This window comes from Buteo buteo, chromosome 23 (assembly GCF_964188355.1).
Source record: "Buteo buteo chromosome 23, bButBut1.hap1.1, whole genome shotgun sequence".
In the NCBI taxonomy this organism is placed as follows: domain Eukaryota; kingdom Metazoa; phylum Chordata; class Aves; order Accipitriformes; family Accipitridae; genus Buteo; species Buteo buteo.
In genome coordinates, this window is record NC_134193.1 from 18,525,968 (window position 1) to 18,542,735 (window position 16,768).

General features: G+C 49.1%; 2 protein-coding genes across 10 annotated transcripts in view; one reads left to right on the top strand and one right to left on the bottom strand.

The window, feature by feature from the left end:
* NTNG2 (netrin G2) overlaps window positions 1–10,409 on the top strand; it is a 54,800-nt gene extending 44,391 nt beyond the window's left edge. The window contains exons 6-8 of one of the 2 annotated variants that reach the window (XM_075055466.1): window positions 5,447–5,614; window positions 6,070–6,204; window positions 6,550–10,409. In XM_075055466.1, coding sequence (XP_074911567.1) covers window positions 5,447–5,614; window positions 6,070–6,204; window positions 6,550–6,773 — 527 coding nt within the window. In that variant the 3' untranslated portion in view covers window positions 6,774–10,409. Of the gene's footprint in view, window positions 1–1,757; window positions 2,451–5,446; window positions 5,615–6,069; window positions 6,205–6,549 lie in introns of those variants that run through there. The other variant, XM_075055467.1, reaches the window with a different exon arrangement.
* A 1,411-nt stretch (window positions 10,410–11,820) lies between these two features.
* SETX (senataxin) overlaps window positions 11,821–16,768 on the bottom strand; it is a 40,302-nt gene continuing 35,354 nt past the window's right edge. For 4 of the 8 annotated variants that reach the window (XM_075055461.1, XM_075055459.1, XM_075055460.1 and 1 more), the window contains one exon: window positions 13,179–16,686. In XM_075055461.1, the coding sequence (XP_074911562.1) occupies window positions 15,901–16,686 (786 nt within the window). In that variant the 3' untranslated portion in view covers window positions 13,179–15,900. Of the gene's footprint in view, window positions 11,928–12,386; window positions 12,475–12,564; window positions 12,654–13,178; window positions 16,687–16,768 lie in introns of those variants that run through there. The other 4 variants (XR_012654114.1, XR_012654115.1, XM_075055463.1 and 1 more) reach the window with 4 other exon arrangements.

Below are 16,768 nucleotides of genomic sequence, written 5' to 3' on the forward strand. Positions count from 1 at the left end.
CCTTAATTTCTCTGCAGTGGCTTGCAAATTCTTTAATTGGTATTTCTGAGGGATGAGCAGAGCCTGAAGGAGGACCTAGAAGTTTGGATTAGAAACCAGGACTTCGTGCCTCCATCCTAAGACACCTGTGCTAATTCTCAGTTCCCTTATTTCCAAGCAGGGAGGGGTGCAGATCAGTCACCGAGGTCCTTATGCAAACACACGAGCAAAACACCATGCGTGCAGCTGGGCTGAGAACGGGCAGCTCAGCACACCGCTGACATCCCACCCTTTGCATTGCAAAGGCTGCCCAGTCCCTCCAGCGCCCGAGGGCGCACCAGCTGCCCAACACCAGCAGCGGCGCTTGCATCGAGCAGGCGTAAAAACCTTGCCCAGCACAGGGTTGGGTCCGTTTTGTCCTCCAAAGCTCTTGGCCCTCCATCAGAGCTCCTTGCTGGTTGCCAGGTCCCCCCTTGCACCAGCACACCCAGTAACACAGTTTTCCCTTTTGATCGCCGCAAGACTACACCGGTTTGTCGGCGGCTGCCCCGCTGCAAGTGGGCTCTCCCCTGGCCAAGGCTGGCCCAGGAGCAGAAGGTAGGAGACGCGCGGCTGAGCTGGGTCCTGCCGGTGAGCGCCGGCTCCTGAAACTCAGCGAACGCTTTAGTTTCTAGTTCTGCATCTCCGTTTTCCATGCATCTCTCTCCTCCTCCCGCCTGGGAAAAAGCTCAGGGTTTGTCTGTGCCCTGCACGCAGCTGGGAATCTGGTGAGGCTGGATTGAGCCTCGGGGTTTAGTCATCTACATGAAAGATGAGGATGGTAAGTGGTAGAAGAGATTGTTCACAGCTTGCTGCTGGGGTGAACAGAGAGGATCATGGAAATCCTGTCATCTCCCGAGACCGGAGTCTGTTTGTAGAGCAGAATAACTTTGTAAATAGATAGGCCTGTGTCGTTTGTAGCATAGATGCCTTCCTCTGTATTTCCTCGCTTCAGGTCTCCTGCTTGACTGCCTAGGGTGAGCCGCTCCTGGTGGGAACCTTGGGAGGCTTCACACTGGCTGCTGAGGCTGAAGGTTCTCCTCCTCGGGGTTCCCACCAGCACACACGCTTCGGCAGTTGCCCGTCAGTGCTTAAGTCCTGTTTCCCAGCTGAGATCCCTCTAGCTCGCTCCAGCCATAGACAACAGCATCCCTTCCAGTGCAGAACATAACGACTGCTGAAGCTGGCCCCAGGACACAACCCAGTGTTTGGAAATATTTAGCTGGGGGACAGAAAGTGCTGGAATTGAGGCTTTCTGGAATTGTGCTCTTGGGCCTGTCTCTGGCCTCACAGAGAGGCAGAATTGTGTTCAATACAGTAACAAGAGATAGTCCTACACCACGGGCGTCAATGCCAGGTGATGCCGACACTCTGTGCCGAACAAGGCGGGCTTCTGAGTCTTGACAGTGGTCTGCAGGTTCAGCTTCTCTCCATGCTTGGGCAATGTAATGACCACATGCCAACACTCCCCCATCCAGTAGCTCCCACGCCCTCCCCTTAGGAGTATTTTTTCTGTCTCTCTTCACTTTTAAAGACTCTTAAAGTCTTTTAAAGACTCTAATTTCTAGGAGACTTTGTCTCTCATTCCTGGTTCAACATATCCTCAACCAGATATGGCTCCACCACCCCACCCTAGATACCTGCCTAGAGCTTCCAGTGTCTCTTTGCCACCTTTTTAAGCAAAAAGGAGGGGGATCTGTATTAAATCTGATGTTCTCTCTAACTGATGCCACTGTAAGCTGTTCAGCGCTCACCAAACACAGCAGCACTTGAACCCAAGGCGAAGCCACCAGACCCTCCTGAGAACATTCGAGGTAAGGCCATGCCTGTCCCCAAGGATGGGGCAGGACAGGTTTCTCCCCCAGTTCCCGTAGACCAGGACAACCTATCTGTCCTCGGCATGACCCACCATCAGTTCTGTTTCACCCAGCCCCATGGAGAGATTTTTGGGGACGTGTTTGGGGCTGGGATGGCTGCAGGGGCCCCCCTGGGCCCCAGGAAAGCCCATGGGCACCTCAGCTGCTTTGGGAAGGGGTTTCTTGCCACAGGGCAACATTAATTGGTCAAGATTAATTGGGCTGATCAGCTGTGCTGGGCCAACAGGGCCAAGCCTCGTTAGCAGATCACCCTGCTCCCAACACCCCTTGGAGCCTCCTCACATCCATGGCCCCCTCCTCATGAGGGACACGCACAACCGTTGGGGCTTCTACGCAGGGATATGGCCCCCAGGGCCACCTGCAGCACCCAGTGCAGAGATGCGGGGCTTCGGAGCACCCTGGGGACCACTGAGCTGCTGTGGGCTGCCCCGCTTCCTTCATGGCGGGGACAACAGACCCCAGTCCCCCCAGAGTGTGCCAGGCTGCTGCTGGGCACCCATGAGGAGAGGCCACCATGTTCCCTGCTCAGCCATCGTGCCAGGAGATGGAGGAGGCCATGGGCCTGTCACGGCCGTGGAGGCTGGAGATGCCGTGTTGGTGGAGGAGGGTCTGGACACCATGCCAGCCCGCCATGGGACCAGGGGAACCCATGGAGACCTGAGGACACCCCAACACCACAGCAGACTCACAGATGGTGTCAGAGGCAGGAGCGGGCCTGCTCTGACCATGGCTGAGCCCTGGGGGTGGAGAGCACGGCCACCCCCTGCCATGGCTGTCACAGTGGGGATGTCACCAACACTGGTGGATGTAACCAGCAATGCCCGCCCAGCACCACAGCGCTGTGCAAGGGCTGGCATGCCACAAACACCGGTGGGAGCCGTCCCTAAACACCCTGTAGGATCTCAGCGCTGCTCAACCTTGCCCCTTACCAAAGCACAAAGCCCCTCAAGCACCAAACCCCATCATCTTGATTTGGAAGTGACAGCCTTTACCCCCAGCACCCCGGTCATTCTGTGTGGGACGGCGGTCTGGCTGACAGCACAGCCCTGGGGAAGCACCGTCCCAGCCGGGACAGCCCCTTACCCTGAGGAATTACCCCAGCCCAACTGGGCTGGACTGGCCCTGGAAGCCCTCTCCCCACCACAGCCCTCAGATATGTTTTATCATCTTGCATAGCGGCTCCGAAGAGCAAAGCAGGGCGCACAGCACACTCTGCAGGCAAGAGGCACGGGAAGAAGCCAGGTATGTGCTGGGGGGGGGACGAGCCAGGCTGGAGCAGCACATGCTCTGCTGGACCCCATAGCAAGCCCTGCTAGATACCACCTCCATGGTGTTTGTCCTCCTAGCTGTACTCCTAGTAGCTTTTTGGGTGCCAGTTGGCGTGACCTCCATCAAACTGAGGCCATGGCCAGTAGATTATTTTTTATTTTAAGCCGTTTAGACTTGTAGAGCCTTATCCCGAATAACCCAGTTCGTGCCACCGAATGCGCGTAACAGAGAGATGTGCGAGTAGCTCCTCTGCCTCGGCCCCCGGCTCTGTGCATTGCAATAGCGCAGTGCATTGAGTTTTTCATGTATCAAAATTTGAGGAGGGGAGAAGAGGAGAAATTTAGCAGCTACCAGCTGTCTGGTGCAGAAATAGATGCGGGCACTGCCAGAGCAGTGTTCTTGGCTTGGCTCGGCATTGTTCTCGTAGCAGAGCTGCTCGTGGCAGGGTAGGATGCGGAGCGGTGCTAAGCGGCAAGAAAAAGCATGTCTCTGATTTTTCTTAAGCATCCTCAAAGAGCTCAAAACTCATCCGGCTCAAACCAGACTCTGGCCCGGTGGCTCCTATTGAAACATATAAAGGTAAGAGGAGGGAGCGTGGTGCTCCAGCGCTCCTAGTCTTTGCCCAGGTGATACGGTCCAGTAGCCTCCGACATGGAGAAGATGGGGAGGGTTTGCCTATCCGAGTCGTGGTTAGGAGGGTTTGCCTATCCGAGTCGTGGTTAGGAGGTTTTGCCTATCCGAGTCGTGGTTAGCTGTGTGTAGGAGTGCATCCCTGGGGTAAAACAATGCTTGGGAATTGCAGCAGCCAGAAGTATTTGAGCTGAAATTCTTTGGGTCTTTGTCAAACAGGTAGAAGTTTTTTCACAGAGGGTTAAGATTACAACGGACTCTCAGCTCCTCCTCAGGCAGCTGTGAACCACGGGGAAACCTCTGCCCAGCTCCATCTTTCCTGGTCATCATTTCATTGAGACAAGTCTCGTCCTCCAGTCACACGTGCATGCCAACCCACACACTTCCCTCCCATCCTTGAATGTTTCATGCTAGAGCTTGGAACAAAACCCCAGCTCCAAGCCTCTCTTCTCCTCTCTGAAGGCTGGGAAAGCTCAGACCTGGCTGACGCTGTTTCTGCTCACATTATCCACTGCCCGTGCTGGCTGGGACACCTCCTGACCAGGACAGCTGGGCCACAAAGCAACTAGGGTGCCTCCTCTCACCCTGCATTATACTTTTAAACTTCCAGAAAGATCCAGCATCCTGAATCTAACATTGCAAGGCAGTCACCATCCCGTCACGGTGATAAAAAGCAAACACAAGAAAGCAAGTAATCAAATTCCTCTGGCCACAAATTAAACCTAGCTGGTTGTTTTCTAACACGTGCCCACAGCTGAGAGAGGTCAGCCCTGGGGACAGGGGCAGTGCTCGGCCAAGCGGTGGTGGCATCACCCACCCCAGCAGCAGCCTCTGCGGGCATCCCAGTGCTGTGCCAGGCAGCCCTGGTTCAAACCCTCACACGCTTTTCCGCCATCTTTTGAAGGACCCCACACAAGCCACGCTTCCTTGCATAGACTCATTTTAACCATTTAACCCGAGAGTCACTATACTTCACAACCAGCGTTGATTTAGGAGGTACGGCAGCAAGGGGCACGCTGAGAAGGGACACAGAGAGGAAAAAGCCAGAGGCAGCGAGGTTTTAGCTGGACGTGCAGCAGCTTCAGCTCCACTTCAGCCTTGTCCAGGGCTTTCCCATCGCTGGAGGCAGCAAACGCTGGGCCAGTCCCCTCCTTGCCGCAGCGAGGCAGAGCACAGCCTTCATCAGAGCCTTTGCTGGGGCTCTGCGCCCCAGCACAGCTCATCCCTTACAGGTCCTGCAGCCCCACCGGCGCCAAACCCAGGCACCAAGCTGGGTTCTGCTCATTAACAAGGCAGCTCTTTAATTAACACCTGACTCCTCTCCACTGCCTGCTTCCATAATTATGCGTTTCCTTAAAGAGATCGTGTCCTGGGACAGCTGGGGACTGGCTCCTGCCTGTCCTCGCCCCAAGGGGACAGAGCCCCCTGACCCCGCTCTGCTCTCTGAGCAATCGCTTCCAGCCTGATCCCCCACTGCAGTGAAGAACAGCCACCGCCGTGCGCACTCATCCTGCCCAGCCCTGCGTCAGCAGTGGCCGTTGCATTTCACTGGAGCAGGAGCCTCCTCCAAAGCCTCGTGGCTCCTCGCCTTTGCCCGGCACGAGGGTGGATGCTCCCGGCCCAGCTCCTCAGCTCTCTTTTCTTCTCCGCAGACTGCGAGTGCTACGGCCACTCCAACCGCTGCAGCTACATCGACTTCCTAAACGTCGTGACCTGCGTGAGCTGCAAGCACAACACGAGGGGCCAGCACTGCCAGCACTGCCGCCTGGGCTTCTACCGCAACAGCTCGGCGGAGCTGGATGACGAGAATGTATGCATAGGTGAGCGCTCCGATGGCCATGGGCTGCGGCACCGGGACGTGGGATGGCTCGTGCGGGACCTCGCTCTGTGGGGTGGGCTTCAGTTCAGCCCCGCTCTGGAGGGTGGTGTGTCCACCTGCGTGCTCCCCAAGGACAGCAGCCGTTACGGCCTCTGCAGCCTGCCAAGGCATCTCTTCTCTGAAAACAAAACCCAAATAACATCTTTCCAACCTGATTCAGATGCATTGCTTTACCAGGAGGTGCTCAGCTCCAAAGAGGGGGTGATTTTTGCATCCACAGCTCTTCGTAGTGTTGGGGCGTCTCATGCAACCGTGCCCTCCCAGCCCCTCGGTCTCTAAGGTCCCTCCCGTAGCATATATCCAGGCTTTTCCAAAGTCCCCAACACCTCCCTGGAGGCATTAGCAGGCACAAAGCCCCCAGGCAGGACAGGCACTAACAGCCTTGTCTTTGGCCAGAATGTAACTGCAACCAGATCGGCTCCATGCACGACCGCTGCAACGAGACCGGCTACTGTGAATGCAAAGAGGGAGCCACGGGGCCCAAGTGCGACGACTGCCTGCCCAACTACTACTGGAGACAGGGCTGCTTCCGTAAGTACCTGAGCCAGGGTGGCAGAGGGAGGCGTGAGATGGGTCCAAACAAGAGGGGGATCTTCAGCACTGCTTGCTCGGGTGCCCCGTGATGCTCAGGGTGTAGGGGAGCAGACTCCAGCCATTCCTCCCGAATCCAGAATGACTTGATAGCTTTGCCCCTGGAGTCTGCAGCCCCCACTATGTTCCTCTGCCCTTGGGACTGCTCGAGCACTACGAGGGTTGGAGAATTTAACCCCGAGGAGCTAGAGAAGAAAGCCAAAAGCTTCTCGCTTCTGCTGCAGTCAAGGGGTGTAACATACCCCGTATTAACACCCACGTCCGTCCTTCCTCCCCACCTCGTAGCCAACGTCTGCGACGATGAGCTCCTGCTCTGCCAGAACGGCGGCACCTGCTACCAGAACCAGCGCTGCGTCTGCCCCGTGGGCTTCAAGGGGGTCCTGTGCCAGCAATCCAGGTGCGAAGCCGACAAAAAGGACTGCGACGGTGCCGCCAGCGTGCACGGCAGCCTCGGTGCCGTCCTCCTCGGAGTGCTTGCCCTCCAGCTGCGCGGCTGGGTGGACCTCTGAAGCCGCAGAGGAGGGAGCCCAGCCCAGGCACGTCACCCGAGGGACCCGGGGAGACTAAGGTAACGGGTGGCTCTCCCCACCGTCTCCTCCGCCTTCCTTCACGCTAGGACTTGCACAACGTCTTTCGGTCCACTTTCCAAGCAGAGAGGTACGCAGAAAATCAGGGGCTGACTCCTGGCCACGAATCCATCCCGGCGGCAGCCCGGGTGGCCACAGCGCAGAGCCGGCTGCCGAGCAGCGGCGCGGGGACTGCACCAGCCTGTGCCGGGGCCGTGGTCCCGCAGCCCAGCAGGGACACGGGGCCCGTCCTTCCCTCCACGCAGCGACTCTCCTTCCCTGCTCCGCACAGGGCAACCTGGGGCCGGGGCCACCGGGGCCCTGGTGAAACAGTGCCGCGATCCAAGGGAGGTTTTTTTTATTATTACTTTATTTACTTTGGTATAGGCTGGGGTGTTCTTTTTATTTTTTCCTCTTCTTAGTGTCCTGTTTCGAAAGAGACTGTCATGACAACTCCAGAGCCCCATAACACAACAGGCAGGGGAAGGGGAGGGAGGGAAGGGGGGACTCTGGTCCATCCTTGCTGCATAGTCCCACGTCCCACCATCGGCCTGGCCTGGCCGCACACATACTGTTGCCTACAACTCTAGTTGCTGCATTGATTTTTTGTATTTTCATTGCTGGGTTTTGTTTTCTTGCACTTATGGAGAACGCAAGGGCCATTAGGCATATGGTATGTGAGGAGTGCAGTGTCTTATCCACACATGTCCGTATAGTGTACGGTTCAAATACTTTTTTTGGTAGAGACTTATTTTTGTTTGGATTAAATGTTATCAAAGAACCACAACTTAAAGGGACATTTTGCCATGAGCATTTTATTCTGGTGTATCCTCCTCCAGTAAAGCAACTATTAATGGCTGCTTGATCACCACGTTTTCCTTTTTGTGTGCACAGTTAATTACAGGTAAAGACTTATTTTTTGATTCATAATGTCCTCTTGTGTTTTCTGAGTCACTACCAAGCCGCACCACATGGTGAGGGAGAGGGGCGGGAGAGAGAGGTTGCCTCATCGCTGAGAGCTGTTAATTATTTCTCCTAATTACTCTGCTGAACCTAGGTTAGACTACTAACTGTAGACAATGAACAAAGCCTGAGTGATATATTAAGCTCTGGTCTCGTGCGGAAAGGCCATTTCCAAATGAGCCTGCGGCAGCAGAAGGCTGGGTAGTCCAAGGATGCTGCTCCAGGGGGACCTCAGCTGTCCAGCCCCATTGCAGCCCCCGCCCCCAGAGCTGGTGCCATGATGCACCTTTGCAGAAAAAAGCTGTTTATTTTGAGTATTTTTCAGCAGCCACAGCCTGCAACTTCAGTATAGAGCTTATAGGGACTAGACCAATTCATTTAAGGCTCATAAGCATGCCCCTATCTGAGGAAGCATTTGCAGTCAAGCACACAATCGAAGGCAGGCAAAACCAGACACAAGAGAATGACAGGAATGTCATGAACACAAGAGCTTTAATTTCATCATGTCCAAAGATTTACCAAGCCAGGAGCTGATCGAGTGGAGGATTAGAAGATGGGAGACACCCCCCACCTCCACCTCCTTCAGTTCTGGACTAGTTTTCTTGAGAAGGTGAGCAGCCCTTGGTCACCAGCCCAGCTCTACGCAGCTCCCTGAGCCAGCCCAGGAGCCCCACGCAATCCAGGCTTGAGCCTCCACTGACATTTCCAGATCTGGTGTCCTTGCCAGAGTTCTACCCCAAGAGCTTCTCTACCAACATCTGTTCTGTTTCAGCACTGTGTCTCCATGGTCCTGTCCCTACAGCCCATCCTGCTCAGGGGGGCCTCTGCTGAGAGCAGCCCACATTTCAAAAGTGCAAGAGTCTGTGTCCTCCAGCCTAACATTGCAGATATAGCGTACGCAGCCAGTGCCCGCAAAATGCAGCCACCCCCACGGAGAGGGGGACAGTGAGCTTGTACTTTGAAAAAGCAGAAAAAACCAGCAGCGAAGGTGCAGGATGGATATTGTTGCTTCAAAGAGCAACACAAATCTGGTGCACGTTTTGAGCAGCATTCAACATCACAGGGGCAGGTCATAGGGCTTAGTTAATCCACCATAAAATAAGTGAAGGTTAAACTCACCCTGCTGAGATTTGATCTTTGAGGGAGTGGGCTGGCACAAGCATTGCCTCCCTTTCTTTAATGCAGCCAGTTGCTGTCTGTTGGTATTGATGCTTGCTCTTTCTTTGTACTTTCCAACTGCAATAGATTTAAAATCCTCATACGTTACTGTTCTTATAAGTAATAGCATAGAAAAGACTGTAACAAGATCAAGATCTCTAATGGCACTTCTGGAAGGTGAAGCAACATTCTCCTTTCCCTCCGCTAGTGTTTTTCTCTAGAATATTAGATTAAGCAACAGAAAATTTACTACTTCATAAAGCCGTATCCCAGGCAAACTCTGCACCCAGCAGATTCCCTGTAAACACACGCTGCTATTGCAATGCAAGCGGGAACGTGCCAAGCAGCAGAGCCAAATTCCCATAGAAAATAATCTCAGAAGAGCACAACAAACTCAGAACAGCCCAGGAATGAAGAGTGCTGAAGGTGGTAGACCATTGCACTAGACCTTTTTAGATTTGGGGGATTTTCTCTTGGTTGATTGGGTGTTGGTTGGTTGGATTTAGGGTTTTGTTTGTCTGTTTTTAAGCTAAAACATCACTGGCTTCCTAACTCAGCTCCAGAGATGGTACCAGCTCCCTGTGAACCCAGAATACCAGTAATGTTCGGTCCTGGACCTTCTTTAACCAAAGCCCAATGACTAGTTCGGTAACTTCAGCCAGAAGTGAAAAATTGTGGTGCCAATCCTCCTGCAGCTATGCCAAAGGACACCTAAAAACGTAGGGGAACAAAACACAAGCCCTCCACGCTACATAGACCATTCTTAGGCTCTTCCTAGTTGTACAGAAGCAAAGCCCTCTGTGAAATAGTAACTGCAAAGGCCAAACATGACATCCTTCATCTCGCAGAAGAGACCAAACGGCCTTTAGGCTGTGAGCAAGAGCAGGGAATTCCCAAAAGAGGGAGTTGCAGACTTCCCTGCTGGGGCTCTGCCTGCAGACAGGGCAGTACGGCTCATCTTCAGGCTCAGACACAAAGCTAGCCCTGCGTGTTGGAGATCAGGATGGCATTTTACCTGTCCAACGGTGCTGGAGAACCTGCAATCACGTAACACAAACCACTGCAAGACAGAAAAAAAACCTCTCACACAAAACTTAAACTTGGTATTTAAGAAAATAATTTAAAACTTCTGAAGGATTTGGCACTGAAGATCCATTAACTGCAGACATGTCTGTTAGCACATAGGTTTCTACACAAAGAGAATAGAGCATTATTGAAATAATACAGAGAGAAACCATCACAGCAAGTACCCGCAGATCCAAAAGTTCATCTTCTTTAAAATAGAAATATTTGTACATCAGCTAATGCTTCCAAATGGGAGAATTTGTCCAATGAGCTCGATGCTTTACTTGTGGAAAGGTTAACCAAAAGGTACTTCTCTTTCCGAGAAAAGCCACTTGCGCTCTTTCAAGAGGTTTTCATGGGTATTCTGTCGCCGGCATTTGATTCATTTGAAAAAGTTTTTAAATTACACTTTCTGTCTGCAAAAAAGTGACCTCTTCAAACAGTACAAGTAGAACTTTTGATTTTTCTTATTTACCTCAAATTCTACTCTGATTTTAACCATTTAGAGTACTGACAAATCTAAATAACCAAAAGCCCCAAAGCAACAAAAAACTGCCTAAGTTGGCAGACCACCGCAGCCAGGCTGAGTCCACAGCCCCAGCTGCAGAGGAGTCAACAACAGTCTGGTTTTATATATATTTGCTCACTTGCCAGATAAAATGTTAAGCCTGCAGTCCCTGGGAGCTGGAGACAGAAGAAGGGGGGGGGGGGGGGGGAATTCTGTTGGCACTTACCAGGTATGTTATTTGTTTTTTTAAAGATGAGGAAGCAGTCTCATCTACAAGAGTGATTTGTAAGGAGCCTTATGGAGGCTGGAGTAGTGAAAGAACCAACACTTCAGTGGTAATAAAAATAACGGTCTCACCAACCAATTCTGTTCTGTAACTGGCTTTCATGAAAAGTCCCAAATGTAAATGAAACAAAGTATAAAGGAGGAGTTGAGCATTCTGGCTCAGAAATAAGAGCAGAGCTGGGTTTTGAAGAGCTTTGTATCACCATCTTCTCAGCCCTTCCAGCAGGGAGTTGGAGAGTTTGACCACCATCACACAGAAACTGGCTAAAAATCGCACACTGATTTGAGATGCAGAGCAGAGCTTCAGAGCATCCTAAAGGCTCCTTTGTCATTTTGATTCTCTAGGTGTCATAAGAAGTTTCACTGCAGGAAGAAACGTGTGAGGAAAGCCTAAAACCACCCATTTTTACTAAAGAACTACCTTCTCTCCTGGCCAACAACACTGGGCTCCAAAAGCTCCATCCTGACCCTGCTCTGTGCTATTTCAGCAATTGAAATAAAGAGAGGGGAAACTGATGGGATTTCGTTGTAGCAAAGGGAGTTCTTGCTTGATGCAACAGTGAAATCAGTGACAAAATTGGACAGCCACACCAGTGTAGCCTGTCAGGCTATAAAACAAGGTTTTCTACGTTTTCACAATACCAAATGTAATGTGCACTCAAACCACCTTCATTTTCATTTCTATCACTATTTGCCTGGGATTTGGTGGCAAATTAGTTGAGGCCTTAGCAGACAGGTACATATGACTAGAAGGTCTCATGTGTCAGCGATACTCGATGTATAAGGCTGCTTCACTTACATTTATTTGCAGTAAAGAATAAGGCATTGGGCTCCTTTCCAAACATCTTAAAAAGACAAGAAAGGAAACCTTATATATGACTTGGGAATGAACCTGTTGTGGCAAGAGACTGTATTATATCATTAACATTATAAATTCCATTTACAATACAGCAGTCATTTCATCCATCATTTATTCATGCAGACTAGAGAGAACGTCTTGCATTTTTAGGACCGTGGTTCTGCTTATCCTTGGTATTGCTACAGTCACTGGTTAGCTACTCCAGTCTCTCCCTTCTACGCGCAAAAGTAAACCCCAGCATCTCGCCACATTTCAGTAACTGCAAAAAAAAAAAAGTGTCAACTCTGAAATTACTGGGGTTCCACGTTATTTTTTAGATGTCACCTGGGACCGGGAATGTTGTTTACCCTCAATCAGTACATTTGGTCACTACAAGTACTTTCTTGCTCTGGAAGTACGCGCTGCTCAGCGCTTCCCTAGCATCAGTATAGCAGGCGCAGGGGCTACTTCCATTTTATTCACACCTTGCACCGCTCAGTCTCCCAGCTCCCGTGCCTTCATCCATTAGACCCAGTTGCCAATTAGTTACGGCACTCAGCTTATCTAGGAGACAGTTCCATAAAAACTCATTGCCCCACCTGTACTACCAGCTCTTCAAGTGTGAATATAAACAAGGGACTGGGAAGAGCAGCTGATATTTTCACTACATACCCCCAGCAGCATGGCACAGCATTCCTCAGGCCCATCCACTACCACCACCACGCCAAGGAGCGAACGCCCTCCCTGCTACGCTTCCCAGAATGGGTTAACGCTCCTGCAAACGGCTGGTTTTTCTCTAGCAGGGCCGCAGACATCCATAGGTACAACTGATAAAGTCACCATTAGTAAGCCAGCACTCCATAGCATAGCACATGTACAATGAAACATAGGCAAGAAAAACGTATTAGACAAGTTACCTGTTTGGGTATCACCATTATACGTATGGCTCTGGTTTGTTCTCACACCATCATTTGGAGTAATGACATGGAAAACAATTACAGTAAACCTTAAAGGAAAAAGGGATAACCAGAATTATACTCCACCTTCACTGGAAAGCCTACTTTGTGTACAAACAGTTAAAAAAAAATCCCAAACTTTGAACAAAACATAGTCCAACACTTACAAGAGACTTTCCCTTCTTACTGATATCAAAGACTAATAGTACCACAAAGAGAAGAGGTTTTGCACCGAGAATTAAGCTGTCAAGCCTGGAAGAATCATGGAGGCCTCTGCATAAAATCCTGAATACTGCTTCTTCTGAAGTTTTCTGGCACAAACCCCAATTAAACTGTTTTACATTAAGTTGTGTTGAATATGTTCTTTACTGGTTTTTCCGACTTAACACTCAGCAGAAGGGAACAATCGCTGAACAACCTCCTCCAACTGTCACTGGTTCTGAGATGGTATTAAATGAATAAAGCAAGTTTACACTTGGCTTACCAACACTGACTGTCCACCACTACTCAGTACTTTATAACACACAATGGAAACAGCAGAAAAGTTACCAAAGTTGTACCCTGTTTGTTCCCCAATGTAGATTTTATTTGAATTGGTGAGAAGTGTGCTTTGGATTGGAGTTTGCTTGGTTTTCCATGTTATGGGTATAAAAGAGAAGGGAAAAAAGTTAATTAAAACTACAAACCTACTCTGAGTGATATGTGAGGAAGGAAAAGTGTTCTAAGTGCAACAACCCAAACACTTTTTTTATTAAAGAATATACCACTAATGATACAGACTGATAAAGCAGCAAGCTACCACTGAAAGATTGACAAGTCAGATAAATCTAGTATCAAATAAGCAAAAAAGTCTGAGCCACTGACCACGCCTCAAAGATGATTTATGGAAAAATGTAGGCATTTGACAGTACATGACCTATGTGGTATGTACAAAATACAACAAAAATGAAATGTTAAAACAAAATTCCTTCAGCATGTGGCAAGTATAGCTCTCAGAAGAACATGTTCCAAAATGCAGATTAAGGAGAAAGAAAACTAGAAGAAAAGTTTCAGAGAAATAGTCTTTTGACAAAATTTTATTTAATGGCCAAAAAAGCATTTCTTCATTCACACTGTTGCCAGCTTCACTTTATTTACATAAAGTCAGTCTAAATGGCTTCCACAGCTATAGGATCCTACAGCTGTTTGCAGAATAGCAGCCTTTTTAATGTGCTAAGTAGAAACAGCAGGCAGGTCAGCACACCCCTGCCAAGAAAAGCCAAGAGGTTTGAAAGATGACTGTATTTTTAAATATTCCTATTAACATAAAGGGAGATAACACATAGGGCATGGATTCCGTGATGTGGGAGTGGCCGAAATGTCCAATTTGTGACAGTCGGATTCATTCAAGCAGCCTTCCTTCTTCTCACACAAGGTACACAACATCAAGGAAGAGTCACGGCAGTTTTAGGAGAGCATATACCGCTGACAAGAGGTGGTCAGGGTTCACTGAAGCAATTAAGATTGCTGAAGCAATTAAGATTGCAACATAACAAATAACTAAAGCTAAACAATGCACATATGCCGATTTCACTTCACAGGCATCTCAAAGATTCTCCCCATTATCTTAAAATGCTCTGTACTACGCAGCACAATGAGCTGGACAGTCACAGACAGCAACTAAAAGCCTCCCAACACACCTACAATGCAGCTGTTACCAGTAAAACATGTTTGTTCTGGGCTTGGATGCATTAAGGATGCTAAATTTTACTGACAATTACAGTTTGAACCACTACCTGCTGTTTCGTACTGTAAGGCACTGAACTGGATCTCACATACCTCTTTGGCAGTGGGTTAAAAGGACAAAGCTGACACTAATCATTGCAATGAATGTGTTGGGACAGAAAACGTAACTAATGATTATGGCTAAATTCTGGCCAGAGAAGTCTGTCAGCTCATTTGCTTAGGGAAAGCCACTGCCCTTACATTGGTTAGGCATAAGTTAGTTAGCGAGGGACAGCAGGATACTGCCTGCTTCATAGCAGGCTGTATTTTAACACAGATGCACAGAGATAGCAACCTAGCCCACTCGCAATGCACACAACTTGTGTAACATAGCAAGGTGCTGCATCCTCAGGCAGAAACATGCTAGACTATCTCCATGCAAAACTCTGTGCACATGAAACGTTGCTCTTCACCTCAAGACAGACACGTACTCCAGAAAAAGTGATACTTCACAGGGACCCAAAGGCATTCTTAGTAGAAATAATTCCACTTTTATTGTGAAATGTTACTATGAGAGGAAGCTGTTCTTAAAAGTAGTTCAATTTTCCCCCCCACCCCATTTTATTGGTTATATATTCTTCATCAACACAGTGGAAAGAATCCAGTAATAACACCTAGAATGAACTGCTTGCCCTTTTTCTCTTTATACATCCCCAAAAGCTCTATACAAAAACTCAAGTGTCATTACCCATAAGCATTAACTAGGTCTTTGACTAAGATTCCACAGTGTTGTTGTTATTTGTCACATTGACTCACTGGGAGCAAAACAGACCTCGTAGGCTTTAATCTGCAGCTTGCGTTGCCACTGCAACAAGAAAAGGATTCCAACTGATGAAGTAGCAGCAAGAGCAAAACTCAAGGCACATTTGTGTAAACAAAAGCTCTTCTGTTCCTATAAAAACAGGCAATAAAATATACAAAATAAGTAGAATACTCTCCATTCAACCAATGTACATCTGCCTTCAGTCTTTCCTGAAGCACTAGTGGAGCATGAGGAAGAATCACTGCTACCACATTTTCAACATTCACTCTTTGCTATCAAATAAATTAGACTTACTAGTGTAAAGGGAAAAAGAAGTCTGGCTGTTCTTGGGGTTTGGGGTTTTTTGTTTATTGTTTAGGGTTTTTTTTGCTTTGCTCTGGTTCTTCATAAAAAAATTACATCACTAAGAAATTAGCATTTGCACAAGGAAACAAGAAGCTGTATATTTGCCAAATTAAATCTTAAAATAATTCTGTATACTGTACAAATATACACTGTCAAACATTTACAAACTTAACTTCCTAGATGACAAAATTCCCTGCTCTTCCAAGCAATGCAGCTACCCAGATTTTCTTTTCAAAAGCTCAAAGCTATTAACTGTCAGGTATAAAGTCCCCTGCACAATTAGGGACAGGATGAGAAAAAGATGGATCTACTGATAGTAGGGTTATCAATATAAGGGAGTTCCAGGTGTACTAAATAATTTAAAACACAGTCCTTGCTAGACAGAAATCTGGGAATAGATTTTCAGTAATGAGCCAATACTAAAGTCAGTGAGAGGTCTTTCTTCGCTTGGCACTGTTTGATTCTGTGTTCTCTGGTGATTCCTCTGATGTTCTCCTCGTTAAAACTTGATAGTCTTTGTTCCACTTACTGCTATTATTTTGACCTCCTTCACTGTGGGCTTTTGAACTGCTTTTCGATACAGGAGCTCTCCGGTCACCCTCATGCCGAGCTGCGTAAGGCGACGTGGAAGGCATGTCATATTGCCCCATCGTTTGCTGGGGCTTCTTAGGAGTTTCTGTTCTGGAAATCTGACCCCTGGCAGCTGAGGACACATCGAGGCCTTGCTGTGACGTTGATCCTGCATTGCTCTGGGCGGATTGACTGCTGTCTTTTGAGGCCTTCTCCTTCCCTTTTGTTTCAGTTCTGCTTGCCATACTTGCCAGCCTTGGGTCCCGTGGTTTCTCTTGATCAGCAGGAAGCGCTCCAGCCTCCACTGGTGCGGAGGCACTGCCTCTCCTGGAGTCTGCAGCCTGAGTCCTCTGTGGCTGCTGGGGCCCTCTGCTTCCTTGTGGCACTGCACGGCCAGCACCAGCAGCAAGTTCCCGTGAGCTGTGGGCCTCCCTTGGATTTGCAAGCTCACCCTTCTTGCTACTGGAAGGACAAGCCTGCAACAGAGGAGATTTCTTTGTCCCTGCTTTGGTTGAGGGCTGTACTGTTGCACTGAGCTTCAAAATCTTAACAGCATCTTTCCTGTAGCTTTTTTCTGATGTCTTGATAATGGCACCTCTTTTCTGAGCATCCTGAATCAACTCATTCCAGTCTTTATTTTCCTTCAAAAAAAGAAAAAAAGATACCCCCCCAAAAATAAACAGTTATCAGAAAGAAATCAACACAAATGGACAGAGGTGTCAG